Here is a 19,822-nt window from a genome sequence, read left to right as displayed (position 1 = left end):
GACCTGCTGGCCAGTTTGCTTCTGCTCCTATAAACTATTGACTGGCACGTGGCTTTGGCTGGCCTTGTTGTTCACTCTGACTAGCTCTGTGTGCTTTTCTAACTAAGGATCCACTGTTATCCAGTGAAAGTCTCTACAGCAGTGTTTTACCCTGGGGTCCATGGTCCCCTTGAGCATCCATGCTTAAAATTCAGGGTTTCAGGGTACCTGGGTGGGTCAGTCCATCAAGTGTCTGCCCTCAGTTCAGGTCATGATCTCAGGGTCCTGGGATCAAGCCCTGCATTGGGCTCCCTGTTCAGCTTGGAGTCTCTGCCTATCCCTCTCCCTTTGCCTCTCCCCCCGCTCATGCTCTCTCTCTCTCTCTCTCTCAAATAAATAAATCTTAAAAAAAAAAAAAGAATTCAGGGTTTCATGAATTGGAGGAGGGGAATTGCAACCTTATCTTCAGTAACCTATAACTGAAATTTGGCATTTCCTTCTATTATAAATAAAGCAAAACCCATTAGTGGCGTCTATGATGTTTGTCACCAATAGAAATCACAGGTATTTTTAGATCATTCTATAGTGGCTGCAGAGATCATGAAATATTGTTTATGTTCATTGCTGCTTGAAATTATGAGTTATTAGACCCACTACTAGATCTCATAGTTTAATGTATTAATAAAGAAGCATATATATATGATTATATCACTCGTGTAAAAAGCTATTGGAATAACAGCATTTTAATTAATTGGTTTTCTTTGTAATCTTTTATGTTTTATTGTACGTATTTGAAGAGTCCTCAGCCTTCACTTGACTGTGTCGGAGTCCATGGCATGCAAAACAGGCTAAGAATCCACGCAGTGTGCTTTTGGGTCACATACCTGATGGAGAGAATCTGATTGGTCTAGGGATTGAGTTCTCTTGGGTCAGGTGTCCACCCTTGGTCTCATTAGCTGAGTCCAGGGGATGTGGGTCACGAGGTACAGAGCTGACCCCCTCATCTTGCCCTTTTTGTGGAGCACTGTGGGTGAACAGGACACACTTCCAAAGAAGGGAGCTTAACTGAGCTAGCCGCCTTAATTTACTTTGAAGTCCTTTGTATTTGATACAGAGAACAGTTGTCTTCCATAGTCATCTGGTACCATCTAGCTAGGAAATACGTGCTGTGGGGGCACCTGGCTGGCTCAGTTGGTAGAGCGTGCAACTCTTGATCTCTGGGTTGTGAGTTGAAGCCCCATGTCGGGTGTAGACATTACTTAAAAATAGTCTTTTTTAAAAAAATGTGCTGTTGATCTTCAAAGAAACCAGTAGAATGTGGATAGATCATTATGAATCCAGAAAAAGATCTACTGATGGTTTAAGTGGCATCATGTTAGTAGGGCAAGGAAACACAATTTGTAATTGGAATAATAGTAAAATTTTAATGCTGAGCAAACAAAACAAAACAAAACAAAACAATTCTCCTCTTCCCCCTGCCAGGATCATGGATCCTGGGAGAGCCACTCTTTCCACATGCATTTTGTCCAAACTATAGGTTCCATGTTCTATCTGTCATAGATGGGCTCAGCGTATCCATCTAGGATATGCAGTCTTTGTGTCAGGAAAACAACATGATACTCACTATCTGCTCAAAGAAGGGCAGGGGAGGTTAATGCTGAGGACATACAGTCTTCTAACCTGGGGCTGAGTTAGGAATTTGAGTGCAGAAGTTTCCAGAGAATCTCCTTTTCCTGGGACAATATCACACAGACTTAGCCGCAAACTCTCATTCCCTACCTGATGCTGTTTCTCATTGCTAGCTTTCCTACGGTCACGCCACTAATTCTGAGAGATCCTGCAGCAGGGATTTGGGCTGGGGGCTGTTAGTTGGCTGGTTCCTGTAGATTTCCCTCCTATTTTCAACTCAATATGCTGTTCTGAATGAACAGACCCATCTTTCCCCTGGCCCCACCCTCCAGACCCACGCCAAGGCATTGCTTCTATTTGCCTCCAGCATGGGTAAGAGCAGAGAGTTTAGGGGCAAGGTTGGGACATCCCTGACAAGGATGAAAATTCCTGCCTGCTTTTCTGCTCTTCTCTCAGGGCAGATTGGGCACAGACCTGTATCATAGAACTGAACATATTTCGCTGAACCCGCAATCATTCATTTCTTTCTTTGGACCTAGAATAATCTGGCTCAGAGAAGGTGCCAAGTGAGGAAATAAATGTATTTTTTTCTGTTGCTTGAGATTTTTTCCCCTTGATCCTGCTTTTGGGAATTATCTCCTGCTATTAAGCAAGGATTTATTGTGTGTGTGTGTGTGTGTGTGTGTGTGTGTGTGTGTGCTCCCTTGTTTATTTAATAAAGAATTTAAAGCAGCTTTTTCAATAATCCTTTGAATCTTATTATCTCCCAGGCCCAGTCCTGGAAAACAGTGTTCCCTTTACCTATTCCCAGACAACTTGCAGCAGAATATATTTACTAAAGTCTAATTCAGCATCCCTAGACCTCAGGCTGGCTTTCGCAGGAAATGGCCTTTGGGATGAAGTCAGGCTCAATGATAGAGAAGCTCAGGCTGTGGGAAGCTGTCATCTGAAAATCCCAGGGCATTGAATTTGAAAGGTGCTCAGGGCTCACACTCTCCAAGTCTACTTATTCCTTCTCTGCAGGACTTAGGGAGACTCTCGTCTCCCCACCCCTACCTCCAATCCCACCCCCTCCCCCAGTCAATACATCTTTTGCCTGATACCAGTAGTCTTTGCTCTTACGAGCTGATATGAATAGTTTTATTAAAAAAGAGGTAGAAATGGCTCTGACCGAGATGCCCTGCAACAGATGACTGGATTAAGAAGTTGTGGTCCATATATACAATGGAATATTACTCAGCAATCAGAAAGGATGAGTTCTCAACATTTGCTACAACATGGACGGCACTGGAGGAGATAATGCTTAGTGAAATAAGTCAAGCAGAGAAAGACAACTATCATATGATTTCTCTCATCTATGGAACATAAGAACTAGAATGATCAGTAGGGGAAGAAAGGGATAAAGAAAGGGGGGTAATCAGAAGGGGGAATGAAACATGAGAGACTATGGACTATGAGAAACAAACTGAGGGCTACAGAGGGGAGGGGGGTGGGGGAATGGGATAGACCGGTGATGGGTAGTAAGGAGGGCACATATTGCATGGTGCACTGGGTGTTATACACAACTAATGAATCATCGAGCCTTACATTGAAAACCGGGGATGTACTGTATGGTGACTAACATAATATAATAAAAAATCATTATTAAAAAAAAAAAAAAGAAAGAAATGGCTCTGAGGTTGTGCTGTGTGCCCTAACTTAAACTCTGCTGGGTTGTGGGAATCTAGGACTGTAAAAGGAAGAAGAACTAAGAAATCCCCAGAGTTCCAGCCTCTTGCTTTTTGGACTTGGTGAGAGATTGGCAGTCCAGAGCCCATATCTAACTGGGCTCACCCAAAGAAGGTCCTCAGCCAGGATGGGAATCAACTTCCACCCCAAAGCTCTGCACGAATATAGACTGTAGGCTCCACGAGGCCATGTCTATGCCCGCAGACTGAGTGCCCCACACATACCACAGAGCCTGGCACATAGTAGACACTTGGTAAATATTTGCAGAATGAACCTGAACTCTAGGAACTCACAGCCTGGTCGAGGAGATAGAAAATGAATAAACAAATAAACAGTTGGAAATTATTGTAATTGTTTTGAGGGAAAAGCATAGACTTCTCTAAGGGCAAATACTTTAGATGATATGGTCGGGGCGGGGGGTGGGCAGGAGGTGCTGAAGAAGTGGCATTTAAACTGAGATCTGAAAGAGGAGAAAGGACCAGCTTTGAAGACAGCAGGGGATAGATATCTAGGAGATGCTGGGGGACAGACATCTAGGAGATGCCCTTAAACCCCTGGCCGGGCTAGAAGTCATGCCGTGGAGGAAGTCGGCTTGCCTATGTCTCTAGATTCTTGGAGGCTATTTATAGAAAAAAAGGAGGGTCTACCGTTGATTCATGGTTAGCGTGTTCACCACGCCCCCCCCATACCGTTCCTTACATATCCAGCTTTGTTTTATAATGCCTTGGACCTAGTGCTATTGACTGGGAATCAAAGGCACCACTGTGTGGCTGGCCATGAAGAACGATTATTTGTTTATGCGTCTGACTCCCCCACCAGACTATGAGCTTCTTGAAGGCAGTGACCTCCATTGTATCCTCAGGACACGGCATGCTGTATGGCGTAGTCAACAGTCGTCGAATGATTGAATGAATCATAACAGTTCGTATTTACTGAGCACTTTCTATGTGCCGGGCAGTATAGCGAGCACCTCTCGCGTACTATCTAATGCTCATGGTAACTCTGGGATGCAGGCAGTGTTACCATTCCCGGTGTGCCATTGGAGAAACAATGGCTTAGCAAGATAAAGTGATGCATTTGGGATTTGAGCAGAAGCATTTGGGATTTGAGCAGAAGCATTTGGACTCCAGAGCCCATACGTTGAGCCGAATTACAGTGCTTCTGGTTGTCTTCAAGGAGCAGAGATTGCTTGGAACGCTCAAGGGAACGGGATTAATATGTTACACACACGGTCTCATTTAACACTTCTCCCAACAACCCTCATGATAGGAATTATTTTTACTTGTTTAATAGAGAGAAAATGGAGACTCAAAGAGATTAAGTCACGGGGCCCCTGAGTGGCTCAGTCAGTTGAGTGTCCGACTCTTGGTTTCGGCTCAGGTCACGATCTCTTGGTTGTGGGATCGAGCCCTCAGTTGGGCTCTGCACTCAGCATGGATCTCCTTTAGATTCTCTCTCTCTCTCACTCTTTCTCTAATAAATAAATAAAGTCTTAAAAAAAAGAGAGACAGAGAGAGAGATTAAGTCACTTAACTCAGATAATAAAACGAATATGTAAATTATTTTCGTCCTTATTTTCAGAGCCAGGCCCCTGTGACTCGAACCCGTGCTCAAACCCCGTTCTATGCTAACTCCAGTCACTCAGTCACTGGGCAGGAATCTGCCACACTGACTGTGTTAATGTCCTTTAAATGTCCAGGCCTAATGGGAGCCTGAGAGTCTATTCCTTAGAGAGGAAACAGAGTGGAGAATGGGAAGCAGATAGGGGGAGAGCAGAGACTTGATCTTTTTAAAAAATCCTTTTTAAAAATGGAGTTATAATTCGTCTACCATAACATTTACCAGAAGTGTGCGATTCACTGGGTTTACGATATTCACAAGGTTGTGCAGCTATAGCCGCTATTCTAATTCCAGAACCTTTCCATCACCCTGAAAAAAAGAATCCCTGTACTGATCTGCCGTCATTCCTTATTTCCTCCTACCCCTCCCCCAGCCCTTGGAACTCACTCATCTACTTTGTCTCGGTGTGGATTTGCCTATTCTGAATACTTTATACAAATGGAATTGTATAAGATGTGGTCTTTCATGTCTGGCTTCTTTCACTTAGCATTATCCTGTCCTCTGAAGCAAGTATCCTTCATTCCTTTTTGTGGCAGAATAATATGCCATTATGTGGGTCTAGCGTATTGTGTTTACCCGTTCATCAGCTGACGGCACTTGTGTAATTTCCACTTTGGGGTTATTACAAATAATGTTGCTATGAGCATGCGTGCATAAGTTTTTGTATGAACATATGTTTTCAGTTCTCTCTGGTGTAGACCTAGCAGTGTAATTGCTAGGTCATATAGTAACTTTACACTTAACTTTTTGAGGAGCTGCCAAATGGCTTTTCATGGTGGTTTATCTTTTATTAATAGATGTCTTAACTTGAAGTGTAAGATATATACAGAAAAGTGCCCATATCATAAGCGTATAGCTCGAAGAATTATTACAAAGTGCACATGGCCATATAATCAGTACCCATTCAGGAACTAGAAAGTTTCCAGCACTCAGTACACACCACCTCGAAAGGATAACCACCATCCTGACTTCTAATGTGATAGATTATTTTGGCCTGTTTTGAACTTCGTATAAATGGAATTCTATGGTACATACTCCTTTGGGTCTGACATCTTTCCCTCAACAAAACGTTCACGAAGTTGATCCTTGTGGTAGTGCCCAGCACTTTGTTAATTTTCATTTCTGGATGATAGTTCACTGTAAGATTGTACCACAGTGTATTTACCCATTTGCATTGGGCATATACATAGAATTGGAAGGGGTGCTTCCTAGTTATACACACGTTTGGATTTCGTAGATACTGCCGAACAGTTTTCCAAAGTGGCTGTGTGTCGGTTTGGGCTCGTGAACACAGGAAGCACCCAGGAGTTGCTGTTGTGCCACATCCTTGGCAGCACTCGTGTTATCCGCCCCTTCCCTTTTGGCCGTCCTCGTAATAACGTAGCAGTGCCCTATTGTGGTTTTAACCTCCCCAGTGACTAATGAGCTTCTGTACTTTTTCATGTAATTGTTGGTCATTCGGATTTGACCAGGCCTTTTGTCCATTCTCTCTTGGGAGATCTGTCTTTTTCATGTTGATTTTTGGGAGTTTTTCATATACTCTTCGTCTGGTCTGGAAGTGAGTCCTCTCTTGGTCACGTGCATTGCCGGCATTCCGTGGCTTGCTCTGTTGCTCTTAGTGGTGTCTGTTGATGAACAGAGAGGCTCCTAATTTTAGTGGAGTCCGGTTCATCAGTCTTTTCCCTTGTGACTTGTGTCCTAGTCAGTCTTTACCTAGCTAAGGTCATGAAGATCAGGCCCTTATCACGAGTGTGTGTGTGTGTGTGTGCGTGTGTGTACATGGGTGTGTACAGGGAGGCAGCGTATCACCCTACAGAGTATGATTTCGCAGGGTGGACAGGACACTGTGTCAGCCTACAGGGAGTAGGCGGTGGGCGGGGGGCCCATGAGATGACAGCCACCGTGGGTTGTGTTCCCAGCTGTCAAGCGTGTAATCTGGAGTGAAAGAGAATCCCTTTAGCGGTAGAGGTCCTACAGAGAATACCAGCAGACCCTCTAAATCACCTCTGTGCCCTGCAGACCCAGCTGACTGTCCTCTCTCCTCCCCTCAAACAGGAAAACAAATGAAATGGAAAAAAAAAAATGAAATTTGCACTCCTGAACGGTGCTCATGGCACAGGGCAGGGATCCAGAACTTTCAGAGCCAGGTGCCTGCCTCATAGTTGTGATTTTTGCTGTTATTAAACCTAACGCTTTTTCTTTCTGATTCTTACCACACGGTTTCATCCGCATTCGGGAAGAGGCTGGCGAGGCGGCTGAACTCCAGAGAGGTGCTTGACCATCGTTCAGACTGCTCGTCTCCCAAACAGGCTGGCCGGAGCCCCTCCCGGAGCCAGAGCTGACAGGAGCTGTTTGTTCTTGGGGCAGGAGTGGGAGCCGTTGCTGCAGTTTCTGAGGGGCTCCGAGGATTCCTCCCCCCCAGGAAACCACTTTGGTCCCCCAGCCCCTTTGCTGCTTGTTAGGCGCTCTCCAGACTAGAAAGCCCCGGTTTGTGCTGGGGCTGGGTGGGGCTTCGGGGACAGTTTAGGCTCGGCGGCAAAGGGGAGGGGTGGCTATGGAGCGAGCAAAGGGTCACAGCTTAGGCTGTACCATTTGCTTGTCACCTTGAGAAGTTCCACCTTGTCTAGCAAAACCCCCTTTCAGAGGCAGCCACCACAAAGGGCTCTTATGAGCAGAGCGGCCCCTGCCCCCACCTCCACTTCCACTCCCTTTACCATTATTTTTCTTTTGGGGCAGAGCTGAGGGGCCTTCCTGCTATGACTTTGAGGGGCTGTACTTATTTTAAAAGGAGATTTAGAGTCTAGAGCCTCCCTGTACCAGAGACTCCTTTTGCTGATTTTCTAGTACCATCGGAGGACCCTCCAGGGCTTGAGTGAGGCTTTCCTTCTCAGGAGGGCCTTTTGTCTTTTCCCTCTCTCAGCCTCTTGGGCTTTGGGGATTTAAGAAGCAGGTGAGGGCTAGCTTCTAGTACAAGGCCTCAGAATGGGGACCAGCAGCCTCCTTCTGGGGAGGTGGGAGGCAGGGGCAGAAGGGAGGAATGACTATCTCCCTGGGTGACTCTAAGAAGTATTGTATCATAGTGGATCAAGGGTATGTTCTGGAGTTCGGCCTCCTAGGTCTTCTACTTCGGCATCCTGTCAGTTTCTAGCTGTGGCCTTGGTTCAGGCACTTACCCTCTCTGAGCCTTTGTTTTCTCATATATAAAATGAGAATGCACTTAGTGCCTAGCTGATAGCGCTACTGTGGAGATTAATCGAGATAATGCAATCAGATGCTTAGCCCAGTACCTAATATGCTGAAAGCATCCCAAAACGTTAATCTTACTGATAGTATTCAGACTGTCTGTTTGAAGATTTTTTTTTATTAGAGAGAGCATGAGCAGTGGGGAGAGGGAGAAGTAGGCTCCCCACTGAGCAGGGAACCCGACGTGGGGCTCTATTTGATGACTTGAGCCAAAGGCAGATGCTTAACCAACTGAGCCACCCAGGCACCCCCATGCCGTCCGTTTGGACATCTCTTTTATAGTCTCTCATCCCATCTCTCATCTCTTCTGACTGTACAGCTCAGGGAGGTGGCTGGGCCTCAAGAGGAACCAAAAAAATCTGAATAATATAAGTTGGACTGGACTTTATCTCAAACTGGTTTAAACTGTGCACATATCTTTTTTTTTTTTTAAAGATTTTATTTATTTATTTTGACAGAGAGAGACAGCCAGCGAGAGAGGGAACACAAGCAGGGGGAGTGGGAAAGGAAGAAGCAGGCTCCCAGCAGAGAAGCCTGATGTGGGGCTCGATCCCAGAACGCTGGGATCACGCCCTGAGCCGAAGGCATCCGCTTAACGACTGCGCCACCCAGGCGCCCCTAAACTGTGCACATATCTTATCTCCATTGCATTTCTGGCACCATGAGAGAGAAAGAGAGAGAGAGGCAGCAAAATTATCCCATTAGAAGGGCCAGCTGCAAAGAGAGTGATGTAGCGACCGGACTAGATTGCATACCCAGATTCCTGAATATATGCACGGATGTGTGCAGCAGGTCCCCCACCTTGTTTTAATGTGCGGAGGGGCAAGGTGGACCGGAATGGATTTGCAGGCTCCCAAACACAAGGTTAAGTTTAGGCCTGTCTGTGGCTCCTCCTTTCGCAGAGCCCGGCGCTAAGCGGGCGGGGGCTCGGGAGCCAGGGGCGGCGGGGAGAACAGCGCCGGGTCAGCAGCGGCGGCCAGCATGGTCAGGGTAGGCCTGGCATGGCCCAGACCCAAACAAAGCTAAACCAGACCAAACACGGGAGCAGCCTCACTGTCTGGTCTTCACGTGCCATCTTCAAGGACAGTGCGCCTTGTGCGCTTAGGGTACCGTGTGCTCTCCCAGATCAGCAAGATTTGCAATCAGCAGGCTGAGAGAGTCCGAAGGGTGTTCTGTGACGGACCAGACAGAGGCCGGATCTTGCCTGAAACTCCCTCCAAAAGGCTCATCCGAGCCATCTGCTGTGCAATAATCGAGGGGAGGGAGGAGGCGGAGGGAGCTGGTTGTCTCTGAAAACCTGCACATCACCACCATCTCTCTTCTGTGTCCTAGTAGCCTTTTTTTTTTTTCTCTCAGACTCTGAAGTAACACAGAGATTAAGCCCATCAAAATACATTTGTCTGTTCGCTGTGTGGCTGACGTATCTGCAGCTCGTGTTTTTCTGCTTTCCCAGTAGCCTTTGTTGAGTGTGTACCGGTTCGGCAATGGCATGGCGGAGCCTCTTGCACGGGGCTCATTCGGGACTGGGAAGTGGCGGTGAGAAAGGGCTCCTGGCCGAAGCATCCTCGGACAAGGGGGGAGCTAGGCGGAATACTGCTGCTGGAGTGTTTTGGGGAGCAAGCTGCTTATGCTCCCTGTGCCTCTGGAGAGGTTAGCTTTCCTCTCCGCTATGGTGCCCACCCTGCTAGAAAGGGGGGGGGGGATCGAAATGAGACCTTGACCTCTCAGGGAGGTCCTGAACTTTGGGAGAGCAAAGGAGATCTTTGAGAAGCCACAGAGTGGTTTTGGGGGAGACCAGGAGGCAGCATATATACCAAGCAGGCAATCTTTATATTATTGGGATGCAGCGGGGAAGGGTTAATAACTGGGTCAGACCTGGTTTCTTTGTATGCCCTATAGCCTCGGGGCTTTTCTTGAGCCTCCTTGGCACTGGACCACGGCCAGGCAAGGAGAGTCTCAGTGTGGCTTGCAGAGGAAAGGGACAGACATTTCTTGGGTACTTACTGTACTCTCTCATTTAACCCTTTCGTGAACCCTGACATAGATCCTGTTAGTCTCAGCACCTCTTCCCCTGTCCGTCCATCCATCCCTCCCTCCATCTCGCTGTCAAGAATCAGACCTTGATTGAGTATAATAACTTGCCCAAAGTGTTCCTGCTAGCAAATAGACCCAAGGTACAAATCCAAGTCTTGGGCTCTCAAGCCAGAACTTAAAGCTTGTTTCTACTTCTCTTTTTTCTTCTAAGAATTTTTTTGGGGGTAATCCCTGGATAATCTTGCTGCTTCCTCTTTGAGAAGCCACTTTTGGCTTTCTCTTTTTAAACCGTGATACTTCCCCTGGGCATTGGATTCATCTTTCCTTCTCGTCTCACCCTTTTGCTACTAAAGCCAGGTCTGTGTTGTGGACCTAGAGGTCATTTCAGGTTTTCTTTAGCCTAGGGATTTATTTTAGGTTTCTGGGTCATCCCCCTGTGACATCTACCTTCTGCCCTGGAGCGGAGTGATCCCTGACTCCTCTCGAATGCTACACCCACTCCATCAGCAAATCCTTCTGGCCATACCTTCAGATATGCCCAGAATCTGGTCACCTCGCGCCACTACCCCTGCTGCCCCCCAGGCCCAGGCTCCCACCGCCTTCCACCTGATCATCCAGCAGCCTTCTAGCAGATCTGCCCACCTCTTCTCTGTCCTTCAACATTCAAAGTGATGCTTTTAAAATGTAAATCAGATCATTTCACTCCTCTATAAGCTCTAATGGCTTCCCATCTTACAGAACAGAAACTAACATACTGCATTAACTCATGATTTCAAATAAACACACAGACACATACGCACCAACCTGCCATGCTCGTCCTCTGATACCGGGTGACCATCTAATCAATTGTGCAAACTGGGACCTAATAAGAGAGAAAGGGACGTCTATTTCTTTTTAAATATTTTATTTATTTATTTTGAGAGAGAGAGAGCATAGGTTGCGGGGGAGAGGCAGAGCAGAAGGAGAGGGAGAAGCAGACTCCTGGCTGAGCAGGGAGCCCGACACGGGGTTCGATCCCAGGACCCTGGCATCATGACCTGAGCCGAAGGCAGATGCTTAACCAGCTGAGCCACCCAGGTGCCTGAAAGGGACGTCTATTAATAAACAATTAGCCAGGGCTGGACCCAGGCAAACTGGGAATCTTGGTCCCTTGACCCAGATAGCCACGTGGATCATTCTCTCACTTCTGTTTGGGGCTTTTAAAAACATTACCCTCTCAGTGAGGCCTTCTTTGGCCTCAATTCAGAATTGTAACACATCCCCACCCCTGTCCCGTAATGCCTTTGCCAATTTATTTTTCTCCGTGGTGCTGTCACCATCTGATCGAGTGTATGTTTTAATCAGCTATATGTTTGTTGTAGACCCCCCCTCTCTAGAATGTAGACTTCAAGAGGGCAGGAGAGTTTTTTTTTAATCTCTTGTTTGTTATATTCCCAGCATCTCAATCATCCTGAACACCGTAGATGGTCAGTAAATATTTGTTGGGTGAATGAATGGAGGGTGGAGAGAGCGCTCGGGAGGAGTTCTCTTTGTTAGAGTCTTTCCCTGTAGAATCCTTGTCCTAAACCATTTTTCTTGTTCTTCTCCCTATTTATTTTGTAACCCTTTGGTAATGTGAGACCTTAGAAGAATTTTCCAATGTGCCTTTACCCCTACGTAGACCTAATGATGAAAATTTCCATGATTTCCTAAAGGGAGACTGGCGCTGTCCAGGGCAGGGAGCTGGTGAGTGCTACCCACAGTTTACAAGGTTGCAGGATGGAGGAGAGGAACTCCTACCCTCAGGAAGTTGTGTGTTGGGGGCCCTGCCCTGGTGGGTGTGCTACTGTGACAGCTGGGGGCCGCACCAGCTTCTGGGGCTGGTGCTAGCCCCAAGACCCGCTCAAGGCTGATGCTGGGGAGTTCCAGTTTGTGTGGTTTCTCTCTCTCTTTTGTCCCCTACACCTGTCTCCTGGGCTGTGGGCCCATATAGAATAGGGTGAGCAGTGCATCAGGAGTCCAGCCTTGCCTTACTCAGGGTTCTAGAGGGTTCTTTCTGGGGGCGCCTGGGTGGCGCAGTCGTTAGGCGTCTGCCTTCGGCTCAGGCCGTGATCCCGGCGTTCTGGGATCGAGTCCCACATCAGGCTTCTCTGCTGGGAGCCTGCTTCTTCCTCTCCCACTCCCCCTGCTGTGTTCCCTCTCTCGCTGGCTGTCTCTCTCTCTGTCAAATAAATAAATAAAATCTTTTTAAAAAATAAATAAAGGTTTCTTTTCTGAAACAGCCTCAGGGAAAGGAGGGCATGGAATTAGGGGGTGGGGGCGGGGTGAGGGCTGGAAATCTGACCTCTCTTTTTTTCTTTCTTTCTTTCTTTCTTTCTTTCTTTCTTTCTTTCTTTCTTTCTTTCTTTCTTCCTTTTTCCTTCTTTCTTTCTTTCTTTCTTTCTTTCTTTCTTTCTTCCTTTTTTTTTTTTTTAAGATTATTTATTTATTTATTTGAGAGAGCACAAGCAGGGGCAGAGGCGGAGGGAGAAGTGGTTTCCCCACTGAGCAGGGAGCCCGATGCAGGCTGCATTCCCAGACCCTGGGATCATGATCTGCACCGAAAGCAGACGCTTCACCGACCGAGCCCCCCAGGTGCCCCACCAACCTGTAATTTCTAATGGAAAGCAACAATTGGGATCTCTCCAGCAGATCGTGCTGGAGTCAGAGAGCAGGAGGGAGCCTTGGAATCACTGGGAGTGAGTTTGAGACCTCAGGGTGGCGGTGGCGATGGGAGTTACAGACACATCTCCGCTGAAGAGGGGAGTTCGGGCGCTAGGAACGGAAATGGGCTGCAGCAGGAAAAGAAGAGGGAATAAGATGCACTATAGGATTTCTGTAGCTTCCGTTTTCCTAAAGCTCCTGATATGGCCAGACGGCAGGGGCCAAAGTCCCAGCGACCTGGAGATAGGAGAGAAAGGTAGCTCTGTTTTGCCTACTGAAGGGTCACAGTCTAGCAGTTCAGGTAGCGAAGAGGTACGAAATGGAGCAGGAAGCCTATGAAGGCAAACTCCGAGGATACTTCTGACCCCTTGCCCATGATTCAATATTCATTCGGAGCCACGCAAGCCTTGGCAAGCACGGGTGTAGTAGAGAAAGCCGCATCGTGAAACAGAAGGAAACTTCCAGGAGCATAGCCTTAGTTCAGAACCCCAGGCCCTTAGCAATCTGGGGGGTATGAGCTTAGCCTTCTGGTCTTATTTCCCATGAGATACATCAACATAGCCTGTCTTTTCACACCTTTGTGCCTCAAATACTTCGCCACTTTCACAGTCTAACCTTGCAAGCCTGGCGGTAGGTCACCCCCCTACCCCCCTCACCCTCCCAATCCCACCCCAGGCTTTTTGCTGGACCATCAGAATTCCTCTCTTTCTTCTTCTCTGGTTCTTATTACCTTTTGTTTATAACTCTGTGATAGCATAATGCTTGGAAAAAACACTAAATCTACCTATTCCGTGCACCTAAATATAAACTCCTTGAGGCAGGGACTCTGACTTATTTATCTTTGACTAGGCCCCGTTCTGAGGAGGGAAGGGTGCATCTCTTTCCCCTCACCCCTGTCCTGTCGTGCCTGACGCGTGGTAGCATCTCAATAGCTTTTTGTTTTGTTTTGTTTTTAAAGATTTTATTTATTTATTTGACAGAGAGAGAGACAGCCAGCGAGAGAGGGAACACAAGCAGGGGGAGTGGGAGAGGAAGAAGCAGGCTCCTAGCGGAGGAGCCTGATGCGGGGCTCGATCCCAGCAAGCCGGGATCATGCCCTGAGCCGAAGGCAGACGCTTAACGACTGAGCCACCCAGGCGCCCCTCAATAGCTTTTTGCTTCGTAGAATCGATTCTGGATTAATCAGATGAACGCATTCCACAGTAGACCGACCATCTCTTCTTCCCCTGCGCGCTCTGGGCAGTGACCCGCTTTGCGGCTGGTACACCTTGCTCCTGGCTCCTGCGTACTCGTGGCAGGGGGCACTGCTGTTTGCTTTCCTTAGTCCTGACCCTGCTGTGCTCGCTTTGATCTCTGGCGCCTGCCCCAGCTCGCCCCTGCCATTGTCCTGCATGGGGAGCTAATGTTTCTCCTTCGCAGACTCGGGCCTCTCCACCTCCTTCTCCTTGCAAATCGTGAGGAGAATGCCCACGGAATCAGCGATGATGGGAATGGCTGGACTAGGATTGGGGGATGGCCTCAACCCCTGAGGGTGCCGGGGGGCGGGCAGTTTTTAGGTAGGACCTCCAGATTCTCTGCTCCCTTCTCTCGTCACCTAAGGGAGCTTGTTCCTGAGCCGGACGGGAATGGAGGCAAGTGATCTGTGATGGGAGGCACAGATGGTTGTGATCCTGGGAAAGGCCCTTGTGACTAACATTCTGCTGTTTAGAGACGTGAACAGGGTAGTCAGTATATGCGTCGGCCCGGAGGCTGGCCTGTCTGGATTCTAATCCTGCTTCGCTGTTTACTAGTTGGAACCAGCTCAGTAAAATGGGGTCATACTAGTGCCTACCATGTTCGTTCATTTACGAGTAGTTATGGAGCCCCGACTACACGCCAGGTGCCAGGGAAACAGCAGGGAATGAGACAAAATGGGTTAATACAATTCAGTTCTTAGAACCGGGTCCAGCACATAGTAAATATGCACCAAATGTACCAATATTCTCTTTCTTTTGTTTTTTAAGGATTTTATTTATTAGAGAGAGAGTGTGTGTGAGCATGAGCCGGGGGAGGGGCAAAGGGAGAGGGAGAAGCAGACTCTGCTGAGCGGGGAGTCAGGACGTAGAGTTCGATCCCAGGACCCTGAGATCCCGACCTGAGCCAAAGGCAGATGCTTAACTAACTGAGCCCCCCCAGGCACCTCCCAGTATTCTCCTTCTAGTACTTTTCTGAGAATCCTCAGGTGGGATAACTTTTGGCAACAACAGCAGGACCAGATATCTCGGAGACAGAGAGGGATGGAGGAAGGTCCAAGATCTCGGTTCTGTGTTTGGACTTAGGCTCAGGACAGCACTGACTTTAGTGGCCTTTCATTTCTGCCACTTCATTTTGAGACTCAGCACAGGAGCTGGCCAAAGATTGCCCTAAAAAACCTAGGAGTCTGTCTGGTTCCATGGAAGGGGCAGGAGGGGGTTCCTGGGACAGCTGAGATTCTGCCTCCCCCATTTGTACAGACAGCGCAGGGTCCACCAAGCCACGTGTGCCGGAGCCGAAGAGAGGCCACATTTCTTGAGCAATCTGAAGGGAGGTCCTGGAGACAGAAGGGATAAGGAGGGAGAGCAGCTGTTGGCCTCTCCACCGTCAGGACTCTCTGTTTTCAGAGAACGTGGCTTGGGGAAGCTGCAGTTAAGGAGAGTGAGGGGAGTCGGGGTGTATGGCCTGATAGTTTGCCTTCCCTTTTCAGTTGGCCCCTCAGGGCCCTTTTACTCCTACAGCCATCGCTGGCCAAAAGCAGAGTTCTGGCTCTATCTGTGGCTTCCGGTGACAGTACAAGCCTGATAGGGTCCGAACGGAGGTAGGAATGGAGTACAAATGTTGCTGCGTTTCCTGGGGTTCAACAAGTGTTTCAGCTCCCACCATACTCGGGGAGAGAGAATCCTGACTGTGGTTCAGCAGCCGCTTCCCTGCTTCTCCTGCGTTCTCTCTTCCATCCTTCTCCCATGGCGGGTTTTCAAAAATGAATGCCTTTATAGCACAGAGCAAGTGCCCTTGACGCGAGCTGTGGGTCCGTCCAGGGTTCTTGGGTTGGTGCCCCGCGAGCTCCTGGCATGGCTTCCCTCTGAGACCTGCTAGGTTGGCTGGGAACCGTGACGATCTGCACACACAGGTGAAGGAATTCTGGGTCCTTTCCAAGACTGTGACGTGCAGCCAGGTTCAGGACCCCTGGATACCACACTCCATCTCGTTTTGACTGCGCTTGCTTCCGCCTTCGGCCGTCACTTCAAGTCCGTTAAGACAAGTGCATGAAACTTGAACTCGGCAGAGCGTTTTCCTGTGGATGTAAATCCACGGTTCATTCACAGCAAAGGAAACAGGTACATAGAGTGTGATGATAGCGGTATTTCTCAACTTCCTCCCCGTCATCACCTTGCTCAGGAACCTTCTAAGTAAGACACTTTTGCCTAGTCACTCCCCCGCAGGAAATTGTAATACCACAGGCAGAGCAGAATTCTGTCCGTGTGCTGTGCGTAGATGCCTCGCACTTGAAAAGAGTAAGATTTTTTTCACCCCTCAAGAGCCAGCTTTCTCCCCTCTTGGGGAGTGGTCGCCCCCATTCGTGGGTTCACGCATGGCAGGAAAGCAGTGTAAAATGGCAGGGAAGCCTCCAACGCTTTGCACACTTCAGTCCCCCCATCTCCTGACTGAACACCACAGCTGCCTTCTTCAACCTTGTCTCTCAGTCTGTCATTGCCATCTTGCTCTTTCTCCTCTTTCCTGCATTTCATCCTTTTTCTCTCTCTAGTGTGGAACTTTAGAAGTGAATGTAAGTAAAACAGTCATCTGTACAGCTCAGGGACAATTTAGGAAAGGTGATTTCCTAAAACAGTCCTCTCAGAGGTCATGCCTTTAGAAGAAAGGGCCTAGAGACTCTTGGGTGAATACCCCAGGGGTATTCATGGGAAAATATAATAGGCCTCAGTGTTGGGGGAATTAAAGATATACATTTGGAGTTGCCTTTCAGAGGAGAAGACCTCACATGAGGCCTTTATACTGTTCCCAACAAGGTAGGGATATGGACATCCTACGTCGGATCGAACTTTCCTATATGAATTATTTTGGGATTGATGCCACTTCTGCCAATAGGACATCAAACTCCTTTTCTCTGGCAATATAGTGTAATCGATGACCGCATCTCCTCTCCCCTATAGAAGCTACCAGAGGCATGCAGTGTAGGTGACGGAAGACCCTTTGTCATGAATTTACAGAGTCTGTATATGGCAGTCACCAGACAAGAGAGCCAAGTGAGAGAGAAGCATCAGGGCACTGGTGAGTAGCCCCGGGGGTACTTGGTCTCCCAGGGGTTAGAGTTACGGTGTAGGGTCGTGCCATCCAATATGGTAGCTCTGGCCCCTTGTGACTCTTTAAATGAAACACAAATGAAACAAAATGAAAAATACCTCTCCTCATTTGCTGTGGCCACACTTGAAACGCTCAGTAGCCACGTGTCTACACGGCTACCAAGTCGGACGGTGCAGTTGCAGAACATTTCCATCGTTGCAAGACTTGCACTGGAACTGGTCTAAGGGCTTAGGAGAGTTATGAGAGGACCGGGGGAAGATTGATCCCTCCCCCTGAGACACGGTAGGAATGCCTGTTGAAGAACAGTGGGCTGTTTGGAGTCAGAGAAGCCCCTGCCCTACCTGCTGAAAGCGGGCCTTGGGGATCTTCAGAGTAGAAACAGGGCTTTCGGAGAGTCAGCTGGAGGTTGGGTTTGCAGCTACTCTGTCTCTTTATATTATTAGTACTAAACCCTGGCCCCATTCAGAATGCTTGCTGAATGCTGACGCCTCCCGGGTAAGAAGAAGGCATTTCTCACTGTCTTCCCTTGACCTCTCTGATTTCAGGAGATCCTCAGCCCTCAATCAGTGCCTCCCCACAAGGAACCGAAAATCAGCTTGTGAAGCAGCCGCAAGAGCCGGTCTCCTCAGCACCATCCGTCCCCGTGCCCGAGAAAGAGCCCACGGTGAGTCCTGCACCGGTAGCCCCCGAGCCAGCGGTCCTTGGAGCAGTCACCTCATTGAGATGCTGTCTTAATGACACTGGAGGATATTTGTGACCAGGCCGCCAGATGACGAATTTCTAGATGTGGAGCCGTGGTCTTTTGCATTTTCCCTTGGTATTTCCCCTCTGCCATCCCTGTACTGAGTGAAGGACCTTGACCCCTTTTCTTCTTTATCCCACCTCCAGTGACGGTGTGTGACATGGTTTCCCGGGGGAGAAGGGATGGACGCGTGGCATGGAGTCTTATATCATATTTGTTGCCTGACGGAGACTTCAGAACACCCATGTGGGCCCCTCATCCCAACCAGGGCCACGGGAGCAAGGAAGGGCCTCTCTTTTGACTTAAGTGGATCTGTTCAAAACTTCTATTAACTCGGGTTCCTTTTCTTTCTAGGGTACTTCAGGCCCTATGCAGAGACCTCAGCTGTCAAAGGTCAAGAGGAAGAAGCTAAGAGGGCTCTTCAGTTAACCTGTCACTGTCTCGACTGCTGAGGATGGGCTTGGAGAAGAGTTTCCTCGTGTCACCCTGAGAGGAGCTCCCGTGAGCGGTGTCTCTGACACAGAGTTATGTGGTCAGAGGCCCCACGGCTGAAATACCAGAAGTTCACGCGGACAGGCATGGATACTGCTAACCCAGCGAATCTTGGCTCCCACCTGCTGGGCACGGGCCTTTCCTAGCCGAGGGAAAGCCAGCTTCTGAGAATCCCATACCTTCCCCTCTTTTGTTGGAGGCTCTCCAGACCCAGGATCCTACCATGGACTTTACGTACAGAGGATAAGTCAGCAAAAAGGCCCAACGCACTCAGGAGGCCTTGTCCACCTTTCTCCAGAGTCCCTGGCCAGCCCAGCTGCTCCTAGAGACCCGCTTCTCTTTTAAGCACGGAATAAAAAGCACTCACACTCCCCTGCTTTCGAGATTGCTTTTTCTGTGGAACCTACAACCAACCTCTTTCACTTTCCTGGGCCCCACCCATTGTTGTCTCTAGATGAAGTTTAGGCCCTCGATCTGCTCCTTCAGATTCTTCTCATGCTTCTCTCTTTGTGGCCTGCGCTAAGTCTCCATTTGGAAACTTTGATCTTGAGAACTCTCTCCGTGGTGGGCACAGCACAGCACACGCCGCCGCTGCTCTCCTTTGCCCAACGTCATGTCGGGTGTTTTTGTGTTTTTTTGTCTGTTTCCAAGGCATAGACAACAGACTAAACCACAATCTGGGATTGAAATTATAAAGAGCTCCGAGCACAAGGGCTGAGATAGTTTCCCACTGGAGTGGGGGAGAAAGGCATTTTACTCTCCCATCCTTCATGCCACTTCCCATAACATGGCAACTAGAAGAACTTGGAAAGGTAGGACAGCAGGGAGCAGGAAGGGCCACAGAGTTCTCTGGGACCACAGAATTGGCCTAGACAGTGAATAGTGCCTTAGCAGGAAAAAAGGCAAAATTCATATGAGATGGGCAGCATCTTTTTTGGAAAGTCAACTCTCCGGACAGATCTGGCAAGGTTTAGCAGACCAGGACTGGCAAAGTCCCTTGGCCTTTTCTGCTAGGTTCTCCTCGACAGGTAAGACCGTCTGAAACATTACTTTGGAGAGACAGGGAGGAAATTCAGGCTCAGATGTTCACTGGGAGCCGTGAGGTGGAGGAAGGAGTCAGGGCAGAACCCACGGAGCCCTCTCCTGGTTTATTTACTTAAGATGGTCAAATGGCTCCTCATCCCCATGCCTTCTCTGTCTGGAATGGGTGTTTCTGTCCTTAGGTCAGGTCATGGGGAAGAGGACAGCCCAAGCGATAATAAAGGCACGAGTAATAAGCAGCTAACAGTTACCGAGCAGTTCGTGTACAGCAGGGGCTCTGATAAGTGCCTGACA

At 48.5% G+C, this 19,822-nt stretch overlaps 1 protein-coding gene across 3 annotated transcripts in view; it reads left to right on the top strand.

The window, feature by feature from the left end:
• Positions 1 to 18,859, top strand: part of NHEJ1 (non-homologous end joining factor 1) — a 78,588-nt gene extending 59,729 nt beyond the window's left edge. For 2 of the 3 annotated variants that reach the window (XM_048214169.2, XM_057304889.1), the window contains 3 exons: positions 17,103 to 17,220; positions 17,799 to 17,917; positions 18,350 to 18,859. In XM_048214169.2, the coding sequence (XP_048070126.1) occupies positions 17,103 to 17,220; positions 17,799 to 17,917; positions 18,350 to 18,424 (312 nt within the window). In that variant the 3' untranslated portion in view covers positions 18,425 to 18,859. Of the gene's footprint in view, positions 1 to 17,102; positions 17,221 to 17,798 lie in introns of all 3 variants that reach the window. The other variant, XM_057304885.1, reaches the window with a different exon arrangement.
• Positions 18,860 to 19,822: the final 963 nt, after the last annotated feature.

The sequence above is a fragment of the Ursus arctos genome, unplaced genomic scaffold, assembly GCF_023065955.2.
Source record: "Ursus arctos isolate Adak ecotype North America unplaced genomic scaffold, UrsArc2.0 scaffold_1, whole genome shotgun sequence".
Classification (NCBI taxonomy): domain Eukaryota; kingdom Metazoa; phylum Chordata; class Mammalia; order Carnivora; family Ursidae; genus Ursus; species Ursus arctos.
The sequence above is the reverse complement of the archived record's forward strand: the minus strand, read 5'-3'. Positions and strand labels throughout refer to the sequence as shown.